The sequence below is a fragment of the Sminthopsis crassicaudata genome, chromosome 6 (assembly GCF_048593235.1).
Source record: "Sminthopsis crassicaudata isolate SCR6 chromosome 6, ASM4859323v1, whole genome shotgun sequence".
In the NCBI taxonomy this organism is placed as follows: domain Eukaryota; kingdom Metazoa; phylum Chordata; class Mammalia; order Dasyuromorphia; family Dasyuridae; genus Sminthopsis; species Sminthopsis crassicaudata.
The window spans coordinates 152,651,619-152,672,728 of NC_133622.1; the positions used below are offsets into that span (position 1 = coordinate 152,651,619).

The 21,110-nt window shown below is 33.7% G+C and overlaps 1 protein-coding gene across 1 annotated transcript in view; it reads left to right on the plus strand.

Moving 5' to 3' along the window:
• HSD17B11 (hydroxysteroid 17-beta dehydrogenase 11) overlaps positions 1-18,999 on the plus strand; it is a 31,847-nt gene extending 12,848 nt beyond the window's left edge. The window contains exons 4-7 of the mRNA XM_074273404.1: positions 45-151; positions 5,756-5,893; positions 13,566-13,682; positions 17,970-18,999. Of these exons, the coding sequence (XP_074129505.1) occupies positions 45-151; positions 5,756-5,893; positions 13,566-13,682; positions 17,970-18,060 (453 nt within the window). The 3' untranslated portion in view covers positions 18,061-18,999. The remainder of the gene's footprint in view (positions 1-44; positions 152-5,755; positions 5,894-13,565; positions 13,683-17,969) is intronic.
• Positions 19,000-21,110: the final 2,111 nt, after the last annotated feature.

Here is a 21,110-nt window from a genome sequence, read left to right on the forward strand (position 1 = left end):
CTTTTTTTTTTTTCCTTTAAAAAAAAAACCACACCTAATTCAAGACTACAAAAGCATTTCTTCCTGCAATGATGAAGAATAATCATGGCCATATTGTAACAGTGGCTTCAGCTGCAGGACACACAGTGGTCCCCTTCTTATTGGCTTATTGGTATGTTAGAAACTTATTTTTCACATTTTTATTTTGTTTCTTGATTATTGTATGTTGTTTCCTCAGTTACTTAACAAATACTATCTTTACTGTTAATGGTTACGAGATAACTAATTTGAAATGACAGTCATATGAAGTCATTTTTATCATGGGTATTATATGTGTAAACCCTTTCTAGGTTTCTCTACTAAAATACTAGTGGTGTGTGAAAAGGCAATAATCCATTTCCAAATAAGACAAATCTAATAATATTTCTCAACATGGATGAGTCAGTCAGAGGTAAGCAAGTGCTTGTTTGTACCATAAACATTGTTCTTTACTTTCAAGAAAGTTCTGATGAATGAACCATTGATTACATATATGGGGTACAGATTGTGGATCTCTTGCATTCCAGTGTATACCACTACAAGGAAATAATCAATGAGTATCCATTTATTAAGGGCTAGTATAATGGTGTAGTTTTCCCTGCTACCTTGAATAACAAATCCATTTTGCTATCAATTATGCTATGATTGCTAGGAATAAAAGAACAACCAAATATAAGGCTATGGAATAGGCTTGTGTTGTCTGCTTTCCCTTTGTTGCAAGAACTAATATTCTAACTCAATGTCATGCCAAAAGTGCAGAAGGCACACTAGCTAGAATAGGAGGTACACATTCCCTAAGCCTATCCAACCTTCTTTGCTAAAGAGGCATTTACAATTATATCTGAAAATACTTTGAAGTTTTTGATCAAGTCTTGACCTACTTGAATTGACCTTCTATTTGCTGAAACAAAGACATAGAGATTAAGGAGGAACACCTGGAAGAGACAAAGTTGTAATTGAGTAACTAGTTAAGGTGAGCAATTCTCCTAATCTTCTAAACATACCTAGGAGCTCCCTACATTGAAGAGTTCTCAAGTTTGGAATCAGTGAACCTGCATGAAGACCCTTTTGATGGGTGCTCTGTATCCCTTGTCTGACAGCGATTAGGAGATATTTCTCTTGAACAACAACAAAAAAAGATTGAAGACTAAATATTTTCATTATCCTCAAATGGATAGCAGCACCTTTCCTGTGTTTCTTTTTACAGTTATGGGATTTGCTTTCAACAGAGCTTTGGAAGACTGAAGAGCATCATTTCTACATTTCTCCTATGAAAATACCTACACACACAAAAAAAGGCATCTCATCCTAGATGCTATGAAACACCACTTTAAGCTTTAATCTCCAGAATTCTTTGATGGTGCATATGTTACTATAGTTTTACCACTCTTTAATCCCTATCTTCCTTGGAAATGATGAGCGATCATAATCTCACATTTTAGTAGATCATTTCATGAGTTGATGTGATTGAACAAATCATAACCTGATAGCTGTCAGTTCCCAGATGGTCTGTCACTGGGTCTGTAGTCAGTGCTTTCCTACCATGGCAGGGCCTTCCAGAAATTGTATTCCACTGACCATTTTTGAGAATCCAAGATCATTAATAAGTCATCAGCATTAAGGAAAACCAAGTTTATCGAATATACTGGAGTACAATGAGCAATCTACTACAGTAATAACTTCCTGTAACAATTACAATATGACTCTAAGTTATCATTAGGGCATTGATGTCATTTTTTTGCAATATGGCTATATTTCTGACCTATAAAATAACTGCCTTAGTAAATTGTTTTCATTGTACTCTTCAAAGTAATATTTAAATAGTTCATCTACAAAGTCTTGTTGTGTTGCTTTACCATAACATCAAAGTAACCTGGGTGCTAGAATGTTCTGCCAGGAGAGAACAAATTCCTAAAAATTCTGGCATGCTTGAAAGGTTAATAAAATATAGTCCTATTATAGACATTGTCTACTTTCCATCCAAATCCTAACCTAATTAAGATATGAAAGATTTATCAACAGGTGCTGGTCACTTGGTGATGAATTCTTTGCCAATGAAATAATGAAATTATCAGTCTTATGAACAGCTCCAAGGAACTTTTACTATGACTGAAATATTTCTAAGAATTACACCATTTTTAAAGCATATATAAACAATAACTTAATTGTTGGTACCGTAGATGTGTGGGGTTCTTGTCCAGTGATCAGATATACTACTGAAGTGCGATTAATATTAATATTGATATTATGACTATAAGTGAAACCAGAGAACAAAAGGAAAATTATAGCTGAATAAAAGGATAGCTCCCAGATCCTCCTGGGACAGACAAGTAAAATAACTGGATCTGTCATGAGGCCAAGTAAGCAAAAGCATCATCTCATGAGATTCTTAATTATCTTGTATTGCAATACTTATAATATGTTCTTAAGATCATAGGTTTAAAGCTGGAAGAGACAATAGGAGTTATTGAGTTTATATTTTTCAGAGGCGCAGAGAGATTAAGAAACTAAAATCACACGGCCAATAAGCATCTCATACAAGATCTAGACCCAGGCATATATGTGAAGCATATATGCCTCTAGATAAGTAGTTGTCAAGTCAAATCAATCAACAAATATTTGTTAAATGATTATTATGTGGCGAGTATTGTGCTAAGATTAAGGACATAAAAGACAAAAGTGAAACTGTCTCTGCCCTTAGAGAATTCGCCTTCTAGCTGAAGAGACCATGTGCACATGTTCATCTGATGTACGGCAAGACACATACCAATCAGTCAGAAGGTAATATTGAAGGGAAAGGCACCAGAAAAACCTTCCTCCGGAAGGTGGCCCTTGAGTTGAGTCCTGAAGGAAACAGAAACTCTGGTGGCAAAGGAGAGAAGAAGACACTCTTCCAGGAATGGGAATTGGTCAGTGACCAAGACATGGAAGCTCATGTCTGTACCATCAAGTTTTCGGGGCTATACCATAGACTGAAAAAAAAAAAAAAAAGTACTGTGTAAGAACACTTGGAAAGGTACAAAGGGGCCAAACTGTGAAGAGCTTTAAATGCCAAACAGAAGAGTTACCATTGGTCCAAAAAGATCATCACACATCATACCTGAAGTTTATATGCCAACATTTATTGAAGATAAAATAAAACTAAATAACCATTGAAATTTGAGGTCTCAAATGCAAAAGTGAGTGAATCCAGGATACAAAAGCCTTTTATATTTTTTATGATGAATCCATCTTCAAGAAGATAAGAAATTAAGACAAGTACCAAATAACATAACTCAAAATGAATCTGACTGTCCTCGAACACAACAGGTAACTAGTTTTTGATGTGGCAGTCACTTTTTAAAAAGCTATCAATAAATAGCAAATCACAGAGCAAGATAAAAAAAAAAATCAACACCAAATTAAGACAAAAATTATATATTGCATGCAATTGAGTAACCTCCAAACTGACCAGTTTAAATAAGCTGTTGATGTCACAAACAAAAAAAAGAGAAATGGATAAAGTATATATCAATATAGATTATCATCTTCTCCTATGGAAGTTTAGCTATTGATGATAAATGTGGAAATGTGTTTAGAAAAATTGCACACATTTAACCTATATTGGATTTCTTGATGTCTAGGGAAAGAAGAGGGAATGAAGAGTGAGTATTGAAAACTATCTCTGCGTGTATTTTGAAAAATAAAATGCTATTATCACAAAAAAAGAAAATATAAAGAAATCATAAGAATAGTTATTACAATAAAACATTTTTTTTTAAAGTTTAGCTGATATGTCAGTTACCAAAAGAGCTTAACAACTACTCATCCAGAAAACATTGCTTATGAAGCAAAGAGATACTACATCTGGATTAACATTGATTTAGAATGCAATGTTATTTGAAAAAATCTGATAGAGAAGGAAAATAAAGGATTATGTGAAATATTCTTTCTCCCTCCCTCCCTCCCTCCTTCCTTTTCTCCTGCTCTCCCCCTCTTGGGAGATAATTGGTGTTAAGTGACTTACTCTTGGCCATATATCTTGTAAATAACTGAAGCTGTATTTGAATTCAGGGCCTCTCTGATTCCAGAACTAGTGCTCTAGCTATTGTACTACTTAGCTGCCTCCTGTATCACCTCATAAAACAAACAATGCAAGGGAACACAGTTTTGTCTAAAGCTTGTGAATGGGTTAGCCAGCTCATCTCAAGATCATTTAAGTATGAAATTGGAAAGACAATGAATAGATGAAAATGGAAAAGAATTAGAAAGATTTTTATAACAAACTCTTTTCCCTCAATATTTGGACTCTGATATCACAGTCCTTGATATGCTTTATGAAAAAGTAAAAATAATACTAAAAATGAAGATGATTTGAAGAGTTGGTGAGTTAGACCAATTGTATACAAAGAGGAGGTGAAACAAATTTTGAGCCAATAAGCATTGAAAGATCACTTTTCTAAATGACTGAAATATCTCAGGATGATAAATGCTTAGAAAAAAACATGGGTCTTACTATTACTCCAAAAAATTGTATGCGAAAATTCAATATCTTATAGTTCTACTTTCCTATCACTATAAAATTTTTATAAGAATAGCTGAATTCATTCTTTGAGAATTCATTTGAAAAGGAAACTTACTGAATATATGAGAAGGATTTTTGTGGATGGTATTCTATAGAACACCATATTTTACAGTTGCACAAATTATTAAAAAGTGCTTTCATTGATTGTTAGCTATTTGATTCAATAGAGCAAAATACTGCCTTAAATAAACATAGTATCTCCTATAAAGTAATATTTCTTTAACTCTGTTACAAACAAAACAAAAACAACTTACAAACAAAAATAGTTTTATTTTGCCATCCTTTGATTCTTAGTATCAAGCAAAGCATAAAATAGGTTATTTGTTATCATCCTGAGAGATATATCTAGTGAAGAGCAGAAATAGAGACAGTGACGTTTTCAAGATGTTTCTGTGGGTGACATTTTGATTATATCAAGTGAAAGAATATTTCAAAGAATCCTAAATGAGATCTATAGTTGCTGGAAAGTTTAGCCTAGTTATTCATACAGGAAAGCTTAATTGAATAAAGAATGCCTACTGTCCAGATTATGATATTCAGTTGGATGGATTATCTGTATTTTAGACTTTATGAACTATATTTCTTAAAGAAATGTTTCAGTTTGGCAGATAGCTTGGTTCAATTAAACAAAATGAGAAGAGCAGATTGTTTTGCCTTTACCATTCTTTTCCAGACTAAAACGAGTTAAGTTCTCTGAAACAAAGGTTCATCTTTTTTTTAGCAGTGGTATTCTTGCAGTGATATTATTTAGCTATGAATCATGAAATATAATCGTGAAGAATTGGAGATGTAGGCTACCCAAGTCATATGATGGGAACCATCAAAGATTATACAGGTGAAATGGCACAAAGCACATGTTAGAGAGATATATGATCAGAAAAGGAATGCACTAGTCACGTACAAAGGGGGACATAGATAGTGCTTGGGCCCCACTGATATTCTGACATGGTCAGAAGATATGAGGAAAATCCCTAGTCCTATCGGTGACTGCCTTGAAGAGATTTGTGGGAGAATGAAGAAAAAAATTTCACAAAATAGTAGGGCTGTTAAGAGCTGTACCACTTGAGAGTCTGTATATGAATGTGAGTTTTAAAAGAGCATGTGATGTCGCAGAAATGATTTAAGAGAGATGTCAATGTTAAAATTGTTCCTTTTGTGTATTTTCTTCATCAGTTCAAGCAAGTTTGCTGCTGTTGGATTTCACAGAGCTCTTACTGCAGAAATGGATGCCTTAGAAAAAAATGGGATCAAAACATCATGTCTCTGTCCCAATTTCATAAACACAGGCTTCATCAAAAATCCAAATACCAGGTAGGTGTAAACTTAGAATAGGTTTAAAAAAAAAAAAAAAGAAAGAAAGAAAGAAATGGGAAGTTACTAAGACCATCAGCTTCATGGAAATCACAACATCTTAGGTAAACTTTAGAGAAACTTGCCCAAAGATTAGGTTTGGTATCATGTGGGAGTATAGATGACATAGGCAGAAAAAAAAAAAAAGAAAAGAAAAAAAGAGAGAGAGTTCAAAAAAGAATATCATGTGACAAGTGAATTTATTTACTATATCTTCTCTCCTCCTTGGAACATGGAAGTTCATCCCACAGGTGAGTTCCAAGCTAAATTTCTTCTCTTACCTATGTATATAGCAGGTTTAGGAATTAATTTTTAATCCTGTTTGTTTCCTATATTCTCCCTTAGTTCTTAGCAATTATGACAAAATATTTCTCAAGCAAAGAAATAATATGTTTGACCTTATCAGAGATAGGACAAGCTCTATCTAGAATACACCATTATCACAACTTACTCCAAGGGGAGATAGATGAAAGAATAAAGAAGTAATTACCAGGAGTCCAGAAAAAGACTGATGCAATAATGATAACAATAATAACAACAACAATAATGTGACATGATTGCAGCACTGTTTATGGAATGCTTTAAGGTTTGCAAACTGTTTTACATGTATAATCTCATTTAATCTCAAGCACTACCCCTAATGATATAAGCAAAGAAATATAAGGAGCTGGTTCTGAAAGAGATTAGTTAAAATCCGTCTGTGTTGAGTAAGAATAGCCCTTTCCTATTTCAGCCCTCTAACAGAGATCTTTTAAATACATATTTCACAACTTAGCTTCAGGCTACCCCTGACCATAATCATTTAACTCTTATACTTTCCAATAATTATAGACTTTCATAACTTGCTTCAGCCAAAATTCTGTCTTTATTATAGAAAAATGGCGTGCAATTCAACAACAGTTCTTTATATATATCATATAAAGCATAAAATTGTACTATAATAAAATTATATAGACTATCTTAGCTCAAACTTGCTTAAGAGAATGTCACAAGACTTAAAAATAGAGATGAGGGTCTACATTTATCAATCCCTTTTGTTCCTTCTTAATACTAAGGAGCTGCTACTAGGTGTATATAGGGAATTGAGTTCTATGCTCTCTTCCTTTCCTTTACCCAGATATGCAATTTGGATTAAATTGAGTCTTGAAAAACTTAAGCTTCTAATTGATGAAGTGGAGGAGGAGAAGGTGCGGTTCATATTCCTGGATTAGTTAAATCTACAGCTCAATGATCCAGAAAAAAAATTTACTTATAGCTTAAGTTATAGCTTCCAAGATATTTTCCCAAAAAAGGGATTAAAAAGATATTTGATTATACAACATGAATCAGGTATTGGTAAGATAGGTAAGAGAGAATTCTTTTGTGTAAACATAAAAGAAATACTAAAATTAGGACAGCAGATTTAGATCTCTAAAGAACTTGATCCCTAGGGGATCAAGACTAATCCTCTCATTATAAAAGTTAAGTAAATGAGGCACAAAGATGTTGGTGTCAGAGACAGGATCTGAATTTGGATTCCAAGTCCATTGCTATCTACTAGGGCACAAAAATCATTCAAGCATTAACAGAACAACAAGGAAATAGGATTCAGTAACAGTTTATAATTAATTTTATAATCTGATAGGGAAGCTGATACACAAACCTCACCAGAACAAAAAAAAAGGTTTAAATTTTTTTTGTATTAGGAACTTTACATTTTGCCTTGACTTTTTCCCTGTTCAATTTTCTATCAATGTCTACGCATGAAGTAACCAGATTTGAACCAATATTCTTCTTGGTAACTATCCTCTCCAAAAATGCAAAGAGTTTTGCTTCCATTGATGGGACTTATGAACCTTTTGATCCCACAAAATCACCTCCAAGCCTGAACATATCCTTCTTGAGATAGATATTCATCTACCCATTAGATTGTGAGTCCCTTGAGAGGAGAGACTGTTTTTGCTTTCCACCCATGCTTACTTAACACAATACATGGCATATAGTAAGCACTTAATAAATGCTTTTTTATTGATCTAACATCAGGAAAAAACAAATACAAAAATGAAAAAGACAGTTTAGAATCCAAGAATAGGCTTGCTTAGTTGTGAGTTCCCCTGTATAAGCTTCCATGTATACAGGGTCAAAATGATGCTGGAGAGCAAAAAGAGGCATTTTCCTTACCTTTTTTGGGAACTCCTGTAGTTACATGATGCCCCCTGAAAAGTCAGGGAAGACACAGCTATTGGATATAGATTGTCCTGAGAGTTAAAAAGGTTGATAATTTACTTGTTAGGGTCACGCAGCTCATAAGTTGCAGAGGTAAGATTTGGACATAGGCCTTTCTGAGTTTAAATCTGCCATTTTATCCATATGCCATGGAACCTTTTGTGTTTAAAGTGCACACGTCGCGCACACACCCACACCCAATATATGTACATACACACATATATACACTGATACTAAATAAACATGCATGTGTATAATGTGTATGTATTGAAATACATAATGTATGTATTAAAATCTGTAGTTTAGAATAAAGACAAGAAAGAATATCATAATTAAAAGAACCCACAATTGACAATTTAAGATTAGAAAAACTTAATTGTTTTTGTAAACCAAAATGTGGGGAGATACTAGTTGGCTAATAGAATAAGTCTATAAGTCCAATAGGGTTTTCTCGTACAATTTCTAGCCAAAACACAAAGGAAAAAAAGGAGAAGTTAACTATCAAGAGCAGTTTACTAAATTACAAGTTATTGCAAAATAAAAAGTAACTGAAGCCAAGAAATTGTCCCAGCCAGGAACACTTGATTTCTTTGTGAAGAAGAGAGATATGAGTTAAGAGTAATACTAGTTTAAAAACATGATCAGTTATTATAGGGAAAGTAAATGGAAAATTTTGAGTAGTATTGTGTCACAAGATCACAAAAATCAGTGGAGAAAAACATGTAAAGAATCTCAGCATGAAGCCAGAATAAGAACAAATTATCCCAAGAACAGTTACAGATAAACCTGGAGAAAGTAAAAAAAACATGAAATGGAACATATTTACCAATAGTGATCTATGCTATCTTCATGAATACAGTGGAATCCTCTTACTCATACTCTACTACAAAGTACTCAGTGTGCCATAGAAAATGACAATTATGAAGATGAACATCAGGACCCAATCAAACAGGTACAGAAGAAACTTGCTGGAGGCAACAAAATGGAATTCAGAGATTTGTTTTCAAAATATCTCAAAGATGGGGAGATTCCAGAAGAAGGGGAAAAATAACAGACAATAAATTACCAATTTAGTCAGGAATGTCAGTCATCAAGCACTTATTAAGTGATAATTCTGTACCAGGCTCTATATTAAGCACTGTGAATACAAATACAAGACAGTATTCTTGGTTTCTAAGAGTTTACATTCTATGTAGGAAGACAACACGCAAAAAAGAAGTTGATAGTTGGAGAATGAAAATAGGGGAAGGTACTCAGTAAAAATTGAAAGAGTCCGGTGTGTAAACTGGAGATCTAGCCTAAACTCATTCTTAAAATGGAAATTCTTGGAAGAATCAGCCAATGAGAGAGAGAGAAAGATGGAGAGTACTTCCAATTTGTTAAGTCCAGAGGTAGAGTGAACTTCCAGGGTGACGAATTTTCTATGGTGTGGTAGAGAAAGTCATTTGTGTCTAACTTCGTAATCAGTCTCACAAAGGTGAGGTTTATTGATAATATCCAAACCAACTTAGTGAACTAAAGACATTGAGGATACGTGTTTTACATGCGTTACCACCAACCATGATATTGAATCTGATTCTGACAAATGAAGCAGTATAGATACAGCAGTCCTAAGTAACTGTCCCTATACCAGAGCAGTTAATGCCCGTAGGCATTATGATGAGGTAGAGAAAAGAAGCTGGAGCTTTATATAACAGCGCAACAATTAAACCTAGGTAGATTCCTAAAACATTAATATGTTTATATATAGCATATATCTTGATTTCATCAGTTTATGTTTAGTCTATTTTAATAAATTAAGAAAAAAATTTTTTTTGGTTTCTTAGGTTGTACTTAATGGACTTGTAATTATCCCATTCTTCAGCTGTCCCTTCTCAATTGCTGCTTAGATCAACAGGGTTTTTAAGGATAAGGAAGAAGCAAGGAGCTAGACACAGGAAGGGATATAAGGTGATTATGGCAAAGGTGTGGAGCTTAGACTTAGAGTCAGAGGGATGCCAGGAAGACTATTAATGATGGCAGGCTTCTCCTTTTGGATGGCAGCCACTTTGATCCTACTCTATGATGGGTGAGTTATAGCCAAAGTCAGAGGTCCCTACCAAAATAATACAAGCAGGACTAACATTATTATCTATCATGAATCCCTGGTCTGGCATTCTAGCAAAATGTCTGTTTTCATATAAATATTGGTTTTGTGTCTGAGTCAAAATTGAATCTTCTTGCAGGTAGTGCAACTAAACAAACTCAAATTGTGGCTTTCCTAGAACTACTACATTTGAGAGAGCTTAGTTGTTGTTCCAAGGCTTATTTAGAAGCAGCCAGTTGTTGAAATGGAAAGAGTAGAATCAGGAATCAGGAAGATCAGAGTTCAAATGTGACCCTAAACACTTATTAGCTGTGTGGCTGTGTCACTTAAGTTGTGTTTTCCTCAGTTTTCTCAACTATAAAAAAGGGAAAATCACAGTACCTACTTTACAGAATTAAATAAAATAATATTTATAGCAATATTATTTTTTCCAATGCCTGGGACATAATAGGAGCTAACTAATTTCTTATTCCCTTCCCTAACACTTTAAGAGACTGTCAGAGACTAGCCAATAGATATTTTATTAATAGGTATTGTTTTCTAGTTACTATATACTGTCCATTTTCTTATCAGTTATGTGCTAGGCATATGTGTATACATGCCTGCTTTTGTGGAGTGCCATCTTTGTTATGATCAGGACTTAATAGAAATGTAACAAGTTCAGAGGAGATGGGATTTATCAATGAATAGGGGCCAAGAGCTGAACTCTGGATATATCCACAAATCCTGAACTCTGTAACCAGCACTGCCCCATAGAAGAAAGTAGAGATGAATGATGGAGCATTACTGATTCTCAGAGAACTGTAAATGAACTGCCAGATCAAAGAAAAGATACTGCAAGTAGTTAGAAAAAAAATAATTCAAGTATAAAGAAATCTCAGTCAGAATCACACAAGATTTAGCATCAATTATTTTAAAGAGGCAGAAAGTTTGGAATACAATATTCAAAAAGGCAAAAAATAAAGAATTATGACTGAGAATAATTTCCCCAGGAAAACAATTTATTCTTAAATAGCCCAAAAAAATGACCTCAAATGAAATAATATCTAAACATTCTAGATGAAAAGAACAGAGCTGAATAGAAACTTTGAAGTATGAACATAAGAATCAAGAGAATGTATTCTGTAAATATTTACATATAAATATTAGGGAGCAATCACAAAGGGGTTGCCAAGATAATCTTACAAACTAGGAGGAAGGAGTGGAGGAACAATGACACAGGAACCTTACTTTCATCTGATCTGGCCAAAGAGGAGAATGAATACAAACACATTGTTAAGGGCAGAAATGCATTTCACTCAACTGGAGGGAAAGGGGAGATGTAAGAGGAGGATTACAAAGGGATATAGATTAAGGAAGGATTAGTCCTAAACAAAACAAATTCTAACCCCGGAGAATAGTTTAAAAAGAAAGAAAAAAAGATAAGAACCTGTGTGATTGGTCTTCTGGTGAGGCAAAGAGAAGGGGAGGAGAGCAAAATCATATTGCATAAAACTTAGAGTACAGGTGCTTATACCAGTCTCAAAACATCTAAATACATTTCAGCTACCAATATTATTAGACCCACCCAATACCAGCTGAATGTAGACACTGAGCAGTCATTTTAAATCAGATGTTCAGGTCCTACAAACATACCTATAATGAATATTAACATGTAGAATAAGAAAATCTCAGAAATAATTCAAATTTGTGTGAAAGTATCTAACTTATAAGGAATTTTTTTTATTATAGCTTTTTATTTACAAGATCTATTCATGGGTAATTTTTTCAGCATTGACAGTTGCAAAGCCTTTTATTCCAATTTTTCCCCTCCTCCCTCCCCCAGATGTCAGGTAGACTAATACATGTTAAATATGTTAAAGTATATATATACAATAATAATATAATAAATAATAAAGTATACAATAATAATGTATACAATATACGTACACATGTCCACACAGTTATTTTGCTGCACAAGAAGAATCGGACTCATAAGGAATTTTTTTTTTTCCCCCTGAGGCTGGGGTTAAGTGACTTGCCCAGGGTCACACAGCTAGGAAGTGTTAAGTGTCTGAGACCAGATTTGAACTGGGGTCCTCCTGAATTCAGGGCTGGTGCTCTATCCACTGCACCACCTTGCTGCCCCTCATAAGGAATTTTTTAAAGGAAATCTGAAGATGATCTGTGTAGTGCATTGCTATTTACAGTTTTGAGATATTTGAAATAATATATTGGTGGTATGTTTTCATTTTCCTCTAATTGAAGGAAAATACCTAGCTAGCAAAATAATCACAGTACTATGGGTGGTAACTAGAAATTGTATGTAGCAAATCTTTGTACTCAGGAGCCAAGAAAGACATGGTGAGGTCAAGGTAGCAATACCTAGTTTGAAACAAACATATGACAAATCCACAATGTCCATTCTCTTTACCAAAAATAAATTATTTAGGAGAAAAGTTTACAGACAAAAATAAGAGATAAAATAGGCACACCAGGAATAGCAAATATGAAATAGAATCGGTAAGGCTTATAATTAGCAATGGAAAAGACAAGTTCCCTAGGGGAACTCACAATTAACCAAGAGAAAGGAAATGCTCCATGAGGTGGGAGAAAGCTAAGTCTGGCAGGTTAGGCTGACCAGAGTTAGCTATAGTAAGGAGAATGGTGCCATTAGAAGGAAGACAACATGAGGAGGAGAAAGAGTACCTCATAGTGGGCTTAGTCCTGAAGAAAACTTAGCAAAGATTTTCATCATAAGCAGATCTTTTATAGGGGAAGTTTACCAAGAGAAATAAAGGAAAAAACTCACAGGTCTGGGGCCAGACCTGGAAGCTCAGAGGGGAGGGGTCAGGAACCGAATGAAATACTAATTTGTATCTCAGAAGGTTGTTTGAAAGGGAATTAGCTGATAATAGCTTCTTCCTGACAGAGGAAGAAAGTAAGTCGAATTAGATGTGGTAGTTATCACCCCCTTAGACAATGCATATTGAATAAAAAAAGTTTTTCAAATAGCATAAGATGAAAGTGACAAGATGTATGTACGTATGTATATACACACACACTTACATACTATCAGTATATATATTATATGTTTATATATATTTAAGTCATATCTTAGAATAATATAGCAAAAATTATGCTTGTTATAAAATAATTTGTCTTGTTATGCAGAATTAATAGTCCTCAAGAATTAAAGCAAGTGTAAAATATGTATAGTAAATGTTTAGCTCCTACAGTTATTTCTATGGTACAAACATTTTTAGTTATATTGGTCATCATTTTTATTATATTTGCCACCAAGTTAAACATAAAGCCTTAATAGAATTTAAATAGTTTTTAAAGCTTTCCATTTAATTTCAGATTTTTACCTACACTGGAGCCAGAGGAAGTAGTAAGCAAACTCATGAAGGGCATACTAACTGAACAAAAAATGATTTTTGTTCCATCTTCTTTAAATGCTATAACAGTGCTGGAAAGGTAAGCATATTTTATACTTGAGTCAGCATTTGAAATTTAAACTTAGATGTTTATGTCAGATTTAAAATTAAATGCTTAGATAAACTCTTATTTGTTTAGCTTGGAATTAAATTACTAAAAATTAATAGATTTAATAATGAACTTAATTACCCATTGCACCATGGGCTCCCAAAGGCTCTTATCATATTTGAATCTGGTACTGATGGCTGATCCCAAAAGAGTCAACATCTCTTTTTGGTTTATTACTCTAACCAGGTTTTCCATGAAATGACTCCTGTTTTTGTTGCCCCCATTATAATTAAGGCTGGTAACCTTTTACTAGCTGTAAATCTTTGTCTAAGATTTAAAGGATTCAGTCGGAGCCCATAAACAAATTTAGAAACATGAAGTTCTCAAATAGTCCATTAAAATACTTAAGATTTTCCCAAAACACTTTGTAGGGATTCCTCTTTTACCTCATACCTCCACCATCTGAGCAACTCAAAGAGTAGGCAGTGTCTAGTACTGGTCCCTCATGGCATTGCTTTAGTCTTCTAACTACAGAGAGCTCTTCTGTGAATAATTATCATCTCTGAAAATTCTGTGAAAGAAATCTCCCTTCTGCAAGCCGAGGGGGTTGGGGAGAAGTGGGCAACTTTAAAATTCAGAAACTTTGAATCTCTTGGGAATTGACAAACACAGGTTTTTACCTACAAAATTGGGACTCCAGGTTCAGAAAAATTTCATCATAAGATAGTGAAACAATAAACAAATATGATTATATTATTCATCATCTTTCAGCAATAATTGAGAAGGTATCAGTTTTCAAAAAAGGGATAGGAGGAATACTACAGACTATTGAGATTACTGTGGATTCCTAGAAAAATTCCATAATTTTTGAGTATATTAAAAAAAGAGAGAGATGTGGTCAATGGGGGCCAGTTGGGGCTCACTAAGAAATAATGCCAAACCAGACTTATTTCCATCTTAGAAAATAAAATGACCATCTAGTATAAAAGAACAAAATGATATGAAACCATATAAAAATTGGTTAAAGGAATTAGCCTGGAAAAAAATTGTCATAGAATTTATAGTTATTCAGAATCATAGAGATCATAAAAAGGTCTTAAAAATAATCTGGTCCAATCTTTTCACTTTACAGAAAAGGAAACTGAAATTCTGTAGAGACAGAGTGACTTGACAACTAGTAAATGTCCAGGCCAGGATTTTAAAATTAGCTCTTCAGGTTCTTAATCCAGAGCTCCTTTCATTATGCCATAGCATACATTATCACCAACTTTATGTATTTGAAAAGGAAAGAAACTGGACCTAATTTATGGTTTGAAGCTATTAGCTCCAGAGGGCAGAGCTAGGATCAGTGGGTGGAAATAACAGAGACAGATTTGAACTCAATATAAGAATTTTCTAGCAATTTAACTTTGGGGGGCCAACCAAGATGGCAAAGTTTAAAAAAGTAATATAGCTCAGTCTGTCCATCCCTGGGCCACAACATAATTCAGGCATTGACCACAGTTACAATCCAGGCCTCCACTGCAGATTATAGGAGGAGGAAGAAGGTTCTAAGACTCAGCTACCAGGGTAAAGAAACCTGGAGGAGAGGGGAACTCTGGCAGCTGCTGGGGAAAGAAAATTCTCCCCCACTCTGTCCAATATCAGAGAAAGTTCTCAAACTCCAGACAAAGGAAGGGTTTTTTACCCTCACCCCATCCAAAACAAAGGAAAAGGGTCTCAATGAAGTTACTCAGATCCAGAGATGAGCTGTATTCTCAAGTAAGAGGATCTCAGCACCAAAAATGAATAAAAATATATTAATAAAAATTATTATAATATCCATGATGCTCTGAGACATAAACCGGAAAAGAATAATTCCAAAATACTTATAAGCAGGGCCTCAAAGAAAAAGATTAAGTAGAATTCTTAGTAAAAATTAAATTATACAAGAGTTAAAAGTTTTTTAAATTATTACAAATGAGAACAATAGGGGAAAAAAATAGAAAGAAAATGAGAGCTATGAAAGAGAGACTTTGTAAAAGATATAATACCTTAATACAAGAGGTTATGACTGCTTAAAAATTGGAATGGATGCAAGGCATAATGACTCCAGAAGATAAGAAATATTAAAATAAAGTTATAATATTATAAAAAAAAAAAAATATATATATATATATATATATGAAAATAAAAAGGTATCTCATATCATAAACAAATAATAAAACAGATCACAGAGAGTTAATTCACTAATGGATTACCTGAAAGTCATATTTTTTAAAGTCTGGATATCATATTTCTTGAAATAAAAGAAAATTGCCCAGACATTACAACCAGAAGTTTCCAGAAGGCAAAAGATTTAGGCCAGTAATAGCTTATCTTACAAAACTGAGTAAAATGCTTCAGGGGGCCAAAAAATGGATCTTCAATGAAATACAGTACATCTGAGCATTTGCAGTGAAAAGAATAGAGTTGAATACAAACATTAAAATATAAACACAAACCTAGGGATACATAAAGACATAACTACAATGGACATTCAGAAGAGACTTTATGAGTTTGAACTTTTACATCCTGATGGAGATGGGGATAATTTAAAAGTCCCTTTAGAACCGTAATTTCATTAGGAGATCACAGGGAGACACATGAAACTAAAGACATTGGAATATTTCTAAAATCATAAAAATTTGATGATGTCTAAAAATGAAAGAAAAGGGGGGAAAGAAAGGGCACACTTGGGAAAAGAGAAAGAGAGGATAGAAAACTAATTTAGGATGCATAAGTAGAAGTCTATGCAAGCATAGAAGAGGTGGAGGGAATATTATATAAATTCATTTTTTAAATATAGAAAATGGATTCAAAAAATATAAGCCTTTCTCTGAATGATAAATGGTTGAAAGGTGACAGCATCTATGGGAAGAAATCTGTATTTTCTATAGCTATGTGGGAAAATGTTGCAAATGACTAAATTAAGAGAAATTAAATTATTTATTTTTGGTGATGATAAATTAAAGCAGCCCTGTTGTTCTATTCTTTACCCACTTAAATTATTAATAGTGACCAAAGAAAAAGAAAATAAAAAATATTGAAGGAACTGTAAGAAAACAGGAAGATTGATGGACTATTGGAGGAATGAATTAGTCAGCATACTGGAAAGCATCTTGAAACTATGATCTGTAGTTACTAAACTGTTTGTGCCCTTTGACCTAATGATTCTACTACCAGGGATATACTTCATAGTGGTCAGTGAAAGAGGAAAAGTACCCATGCATAAAAAATAATTTATAGTTGTGTGTGATGGTGCCAAAAAACAGAATCTAAGAGACATGCCCATTACTTGGAGAATGAATAAATATAGTAGGTAACTATAAAGCAGTACTTTTATGCTATTAGAAATGAACAAAGGAAGTTTCAGAGAAATATGGAAAGAGCTGTATGAAGCAAGCAGGTTCAAGAAGAGCATGTTCTGGCAGAGGTATTGCAAAGGAAATAAGTATGCCTTAGCTAGACTGTAGAACTAAATGACCTCTAGGGTCATTGCTAGTTCCAAGTCTATTATTTCATACCCTATATTCTATTGAACTGATTAATATACTTGTTTGACTTCTTTCCGAACAAATAGACAACCAGGTAAAATATTCATTTACATTTAGCAATGTAACTTATTTAGTCACTTTCTGGTGTGTTTAGGTATGAATTTCTTCTCAAGATTTGTAGATTTGTAGCCTTATGCTTACTGTGTTCAGGGTCTAGTGTTCTGCTTTAAAGAAATTAAATGTATTCAATAAGAGGTGGCACAGTGTAGTAAATCAGCCTTGGAGAACAGAAAAACTAGGTTCAGGACTGTGTCTAATACGTGCTGTTTCTGCAGCTGATAATATATGGTGATAGAGCGGATTCATTCACCAATGAAATTCAACAAAAGAAATTAAGTGTGTTGCATAGTCTGTTTAAAAGGAAAAGAAAAACCTATAGTTAAGTAGAAAATACTACTTATTAAACTTTATATTACCCCTCTCTTCCTAATAACATATGTAGTTTTAAAATCTGGAGACTTAAGCTTTTTCCCTCATTGTCGTAAAGAGCAGTTCAGCCTCCCTTTGATGAGATCTTAGTTGTCTGGTTCAGAGAATGTGCCGAAAGTTCAGTTTCTTGATCTTGTGCCATATGGATATTTGAACATGAAAGGATCTTTGAAAGGTAGCTAAACTTAAGAACACTTATTTGTTATGCACATAATGCCTAGAAGACTCTTAATATTGATACCTTAAATTCTTTCATGCATTGTCTTTCTTTTAGAATCTTTCCAGAACGTTTCCAGAAAGCCATGAGAAAAATCTTCAATATTAAGTTTGATGCAGTGATTGGATTTAAAAACAAAACACAATAAATGCCTTGGACTCCCTTCCTGAAGAGTAGCTGCTGTTTGATGTGATTCAGATGCAGCTTATCAGGGACTTAAACATTTGAGGATTTCTATTTTTTCTAATTCTCTTTCTCCAGTAATAAATTTTTCTTGAACTACACTAATTTTCATTTGTCTCCTGACAGTAAATCAATCTCATATCCAAATGATAGGAGAGTGCCCTCATTTTTGCACCTTCTCATCACAGATTATTCCATTTCTAGACTGTCTCACAATATCCTCTAACATCTGATGATAATTCTTCAAATTTCACATTCAAACATTTATACTTCATTTACACATAAGTTTTCTAACAATTCGATTCTAGAAGAGATGACTCATTCTTTTCTCGATGATATCATTCAAAACATTATTTTACCCAGACCTGTTTTATCAATGTCAGAAGGAATATTAATTAGGAAAGTTTCTATACCCCGACAGATCTGAAGTTGTCTGATAATTTAAGTCTTGAAAATTTTTTTGTAATGCAAAATCATCAAGGCAATATGTGTCAGAGGTTGGCCTTGAAACCAGATCTTATTGTGTCTCTAATCAAAAGATAGAGCTGTGTTATTATCTGAGTGCAGGTGACTGTAGGTGCATTTGGAGAAAGAATTTCCCTTGGATGAGAAATGGCAACTCAAATAATTTAGTAAGCCTTTTTTCCTGAAAAAATAACTTTTTTTTTTCAAAAAGGTTTAAATTGCAGGGGTATTAAAAGGAAATGACTGGAGTAAAACAAAAGGAAACAATAAAAAAAATTTTAAAAGAGAAATCTCTGTTCTAATAACAAGTTTTTTGTCCCAAGTATGAACCTAAGGGAACTATAGATGTATTATTGAAATGTAAATATCTCAATGATAAACTTTATATAGGCAAGGAATATACTTTATGAATAATGATAATAAAGGAATTAAAACTAAACCTTTGTACTTACATGTTTTTTAGTATTTCCAAGCTCCAGGATAGAATCTGACTCAAAATATTCTATTTTTTTAATTGTAAAGAAAAAATTTCAAGATAAAAGAAGCTTCCTAGGTAGGTAATAACATATTACCTACCTATATAGGTAACAGTATATAATACAACAGTAAGCTGCAAGTAAAGCAGAAGATAAGTTAGATAAGTTTCTGTTTAAAGAAACCTCTTATGGCAAACATACAATCACCCCACAAAGTGGATTGAGGATTTATATTAGCACTCAGAGCTCTGAAATGGACATGATGGAAGAGCTTACCTACTCTTCTTGACAATTGATAATTGCCATAAGATCATCATCCAGATTTTAAGGTTGGGACCTAATGGCTGTTCTTATTCTATATCCGCTAGTAAGCAGTTATTAAGGGTTTCCTATGTGCCAAGCACATGCTATTCATTGGAAATAACAAAAGAAAGCAAAAACAACCCCTTTCCTCAAGAAGCTTTTGTTATAATTTGTCCTGTGAAGTCTTAATGCATCTATTACCTTTGAATCAAGTAATCTTAATAGAAGTGATTGAAAACTAAAGATATAGAAGGTACAAAATAATAACATTCGTTTCAACTCTTTATTAAGCTCAATAGAATTGGGAACCAAGAACATATACAGTAAATGTCAAGTTTTATAAGTACATATAACATGCTGTACTTTTTTGTTGTTGTTACATTTAACGTGCTTTGACAGCTGAAATGATTTGTTTTCCTCTCTCTCTCTTTATAAATATATATTTATATGGTTAGTGGCAGTACAGAGAGTTGTGGAAACCTCTGTTTAATGCAGGTCCAACATGAAAATAATTCATGAACCTGAAAAGTGTGAATGACAAAAGGGAAATTTATTCTGTTGGCACTGAGAAGCCAGCTTTGCTACAAAGGCAGACTTCTTAGTGATAAGGTCCTGGCAGAAAAATAACAAAAGGTTATCACTGAGAAGATCTCTTCATAGCAGGCAGGAGTCCCGGTAAACAGCTGTGCAAAGAGGAAAGGTCCCTTGGCAAAGCATAATTCCTATTTTGGACTTCTGCAAAGATATGAGTTTAAAATTGTCTTTTTATAAGAAATCTGAGAATGGGATTTCAATTGAATGAGATTCCTTCAATGTTGTCACTGTCCCCAGGCCTAGATTTCCAGTTGAATGAGACCACTTAAGTTACATCAGGTCCAGATCTCCAGCTGAATGAGACCACTTATATTCAAGCTAAGTAGGGAGTAGTCCTAGACTAATTTTCAACTCAATAGATGGTGCGGCTAGTCACCACCAAGATAACAGAATGTAGCCACTTATCTTAATTCCCTGAGGTGGGCCTCTGAAAGTTTCTCAGAGTTCACCCTCATGGCTTCCCCCCCAAAGTCAGGGAGGACAGTTTCAGGTTCCCCCCATCATATAGATAGATGTGTGTTTATTTATTTGTTTATGCCCACACACATATATTTTTAATTGGTTAGGCTATGTTTTCCATTCACTGATTTCCCTAAATATTTGCAGTTCCTCCTGGCTTTGAAATTTATACATTCCAAAGACATCTTTGTGTGTGAATTAGTCATATCTTTTTTTTTTTATTGAAGTTTTTTATTTTCAAATCATATGCAAAGATAATTTTTCACTATTGATCTTTGCAAAACCTTGTATTTGAAATTTCTTCCTCACCCCCTCTCCTAGATGGCAAATAATCCAATATATGTTAAACATGGTAAAGATAAATGTAAATCCAATATAGGTATATGTATTTATACAACTATTTTGCTGCACAAGAAAAAATTAGATCAAAAAGGGAAAAAATTGAGAAAAAATAAAATTCAAGCAAACAACAACAAAAGAACTGAAAATGCTATATTGTGATCCACATTTAGTTCCCACAGTTCTCTCTGGGTATAGATAGCTCAGATTATCACAAGAGCCTTGAAACTGGCCTGAATTTTCTCATTGTTGAGAAGAGCCATATCCATATGAGTCATATCATGAATACTACAGTCTTCAAACACTATGCATGGATTCTTTTCCCTTAGGCCTTTTAGCTAGATCATAGGATGGATAGATTTAGATGTGGAAGAGAAGT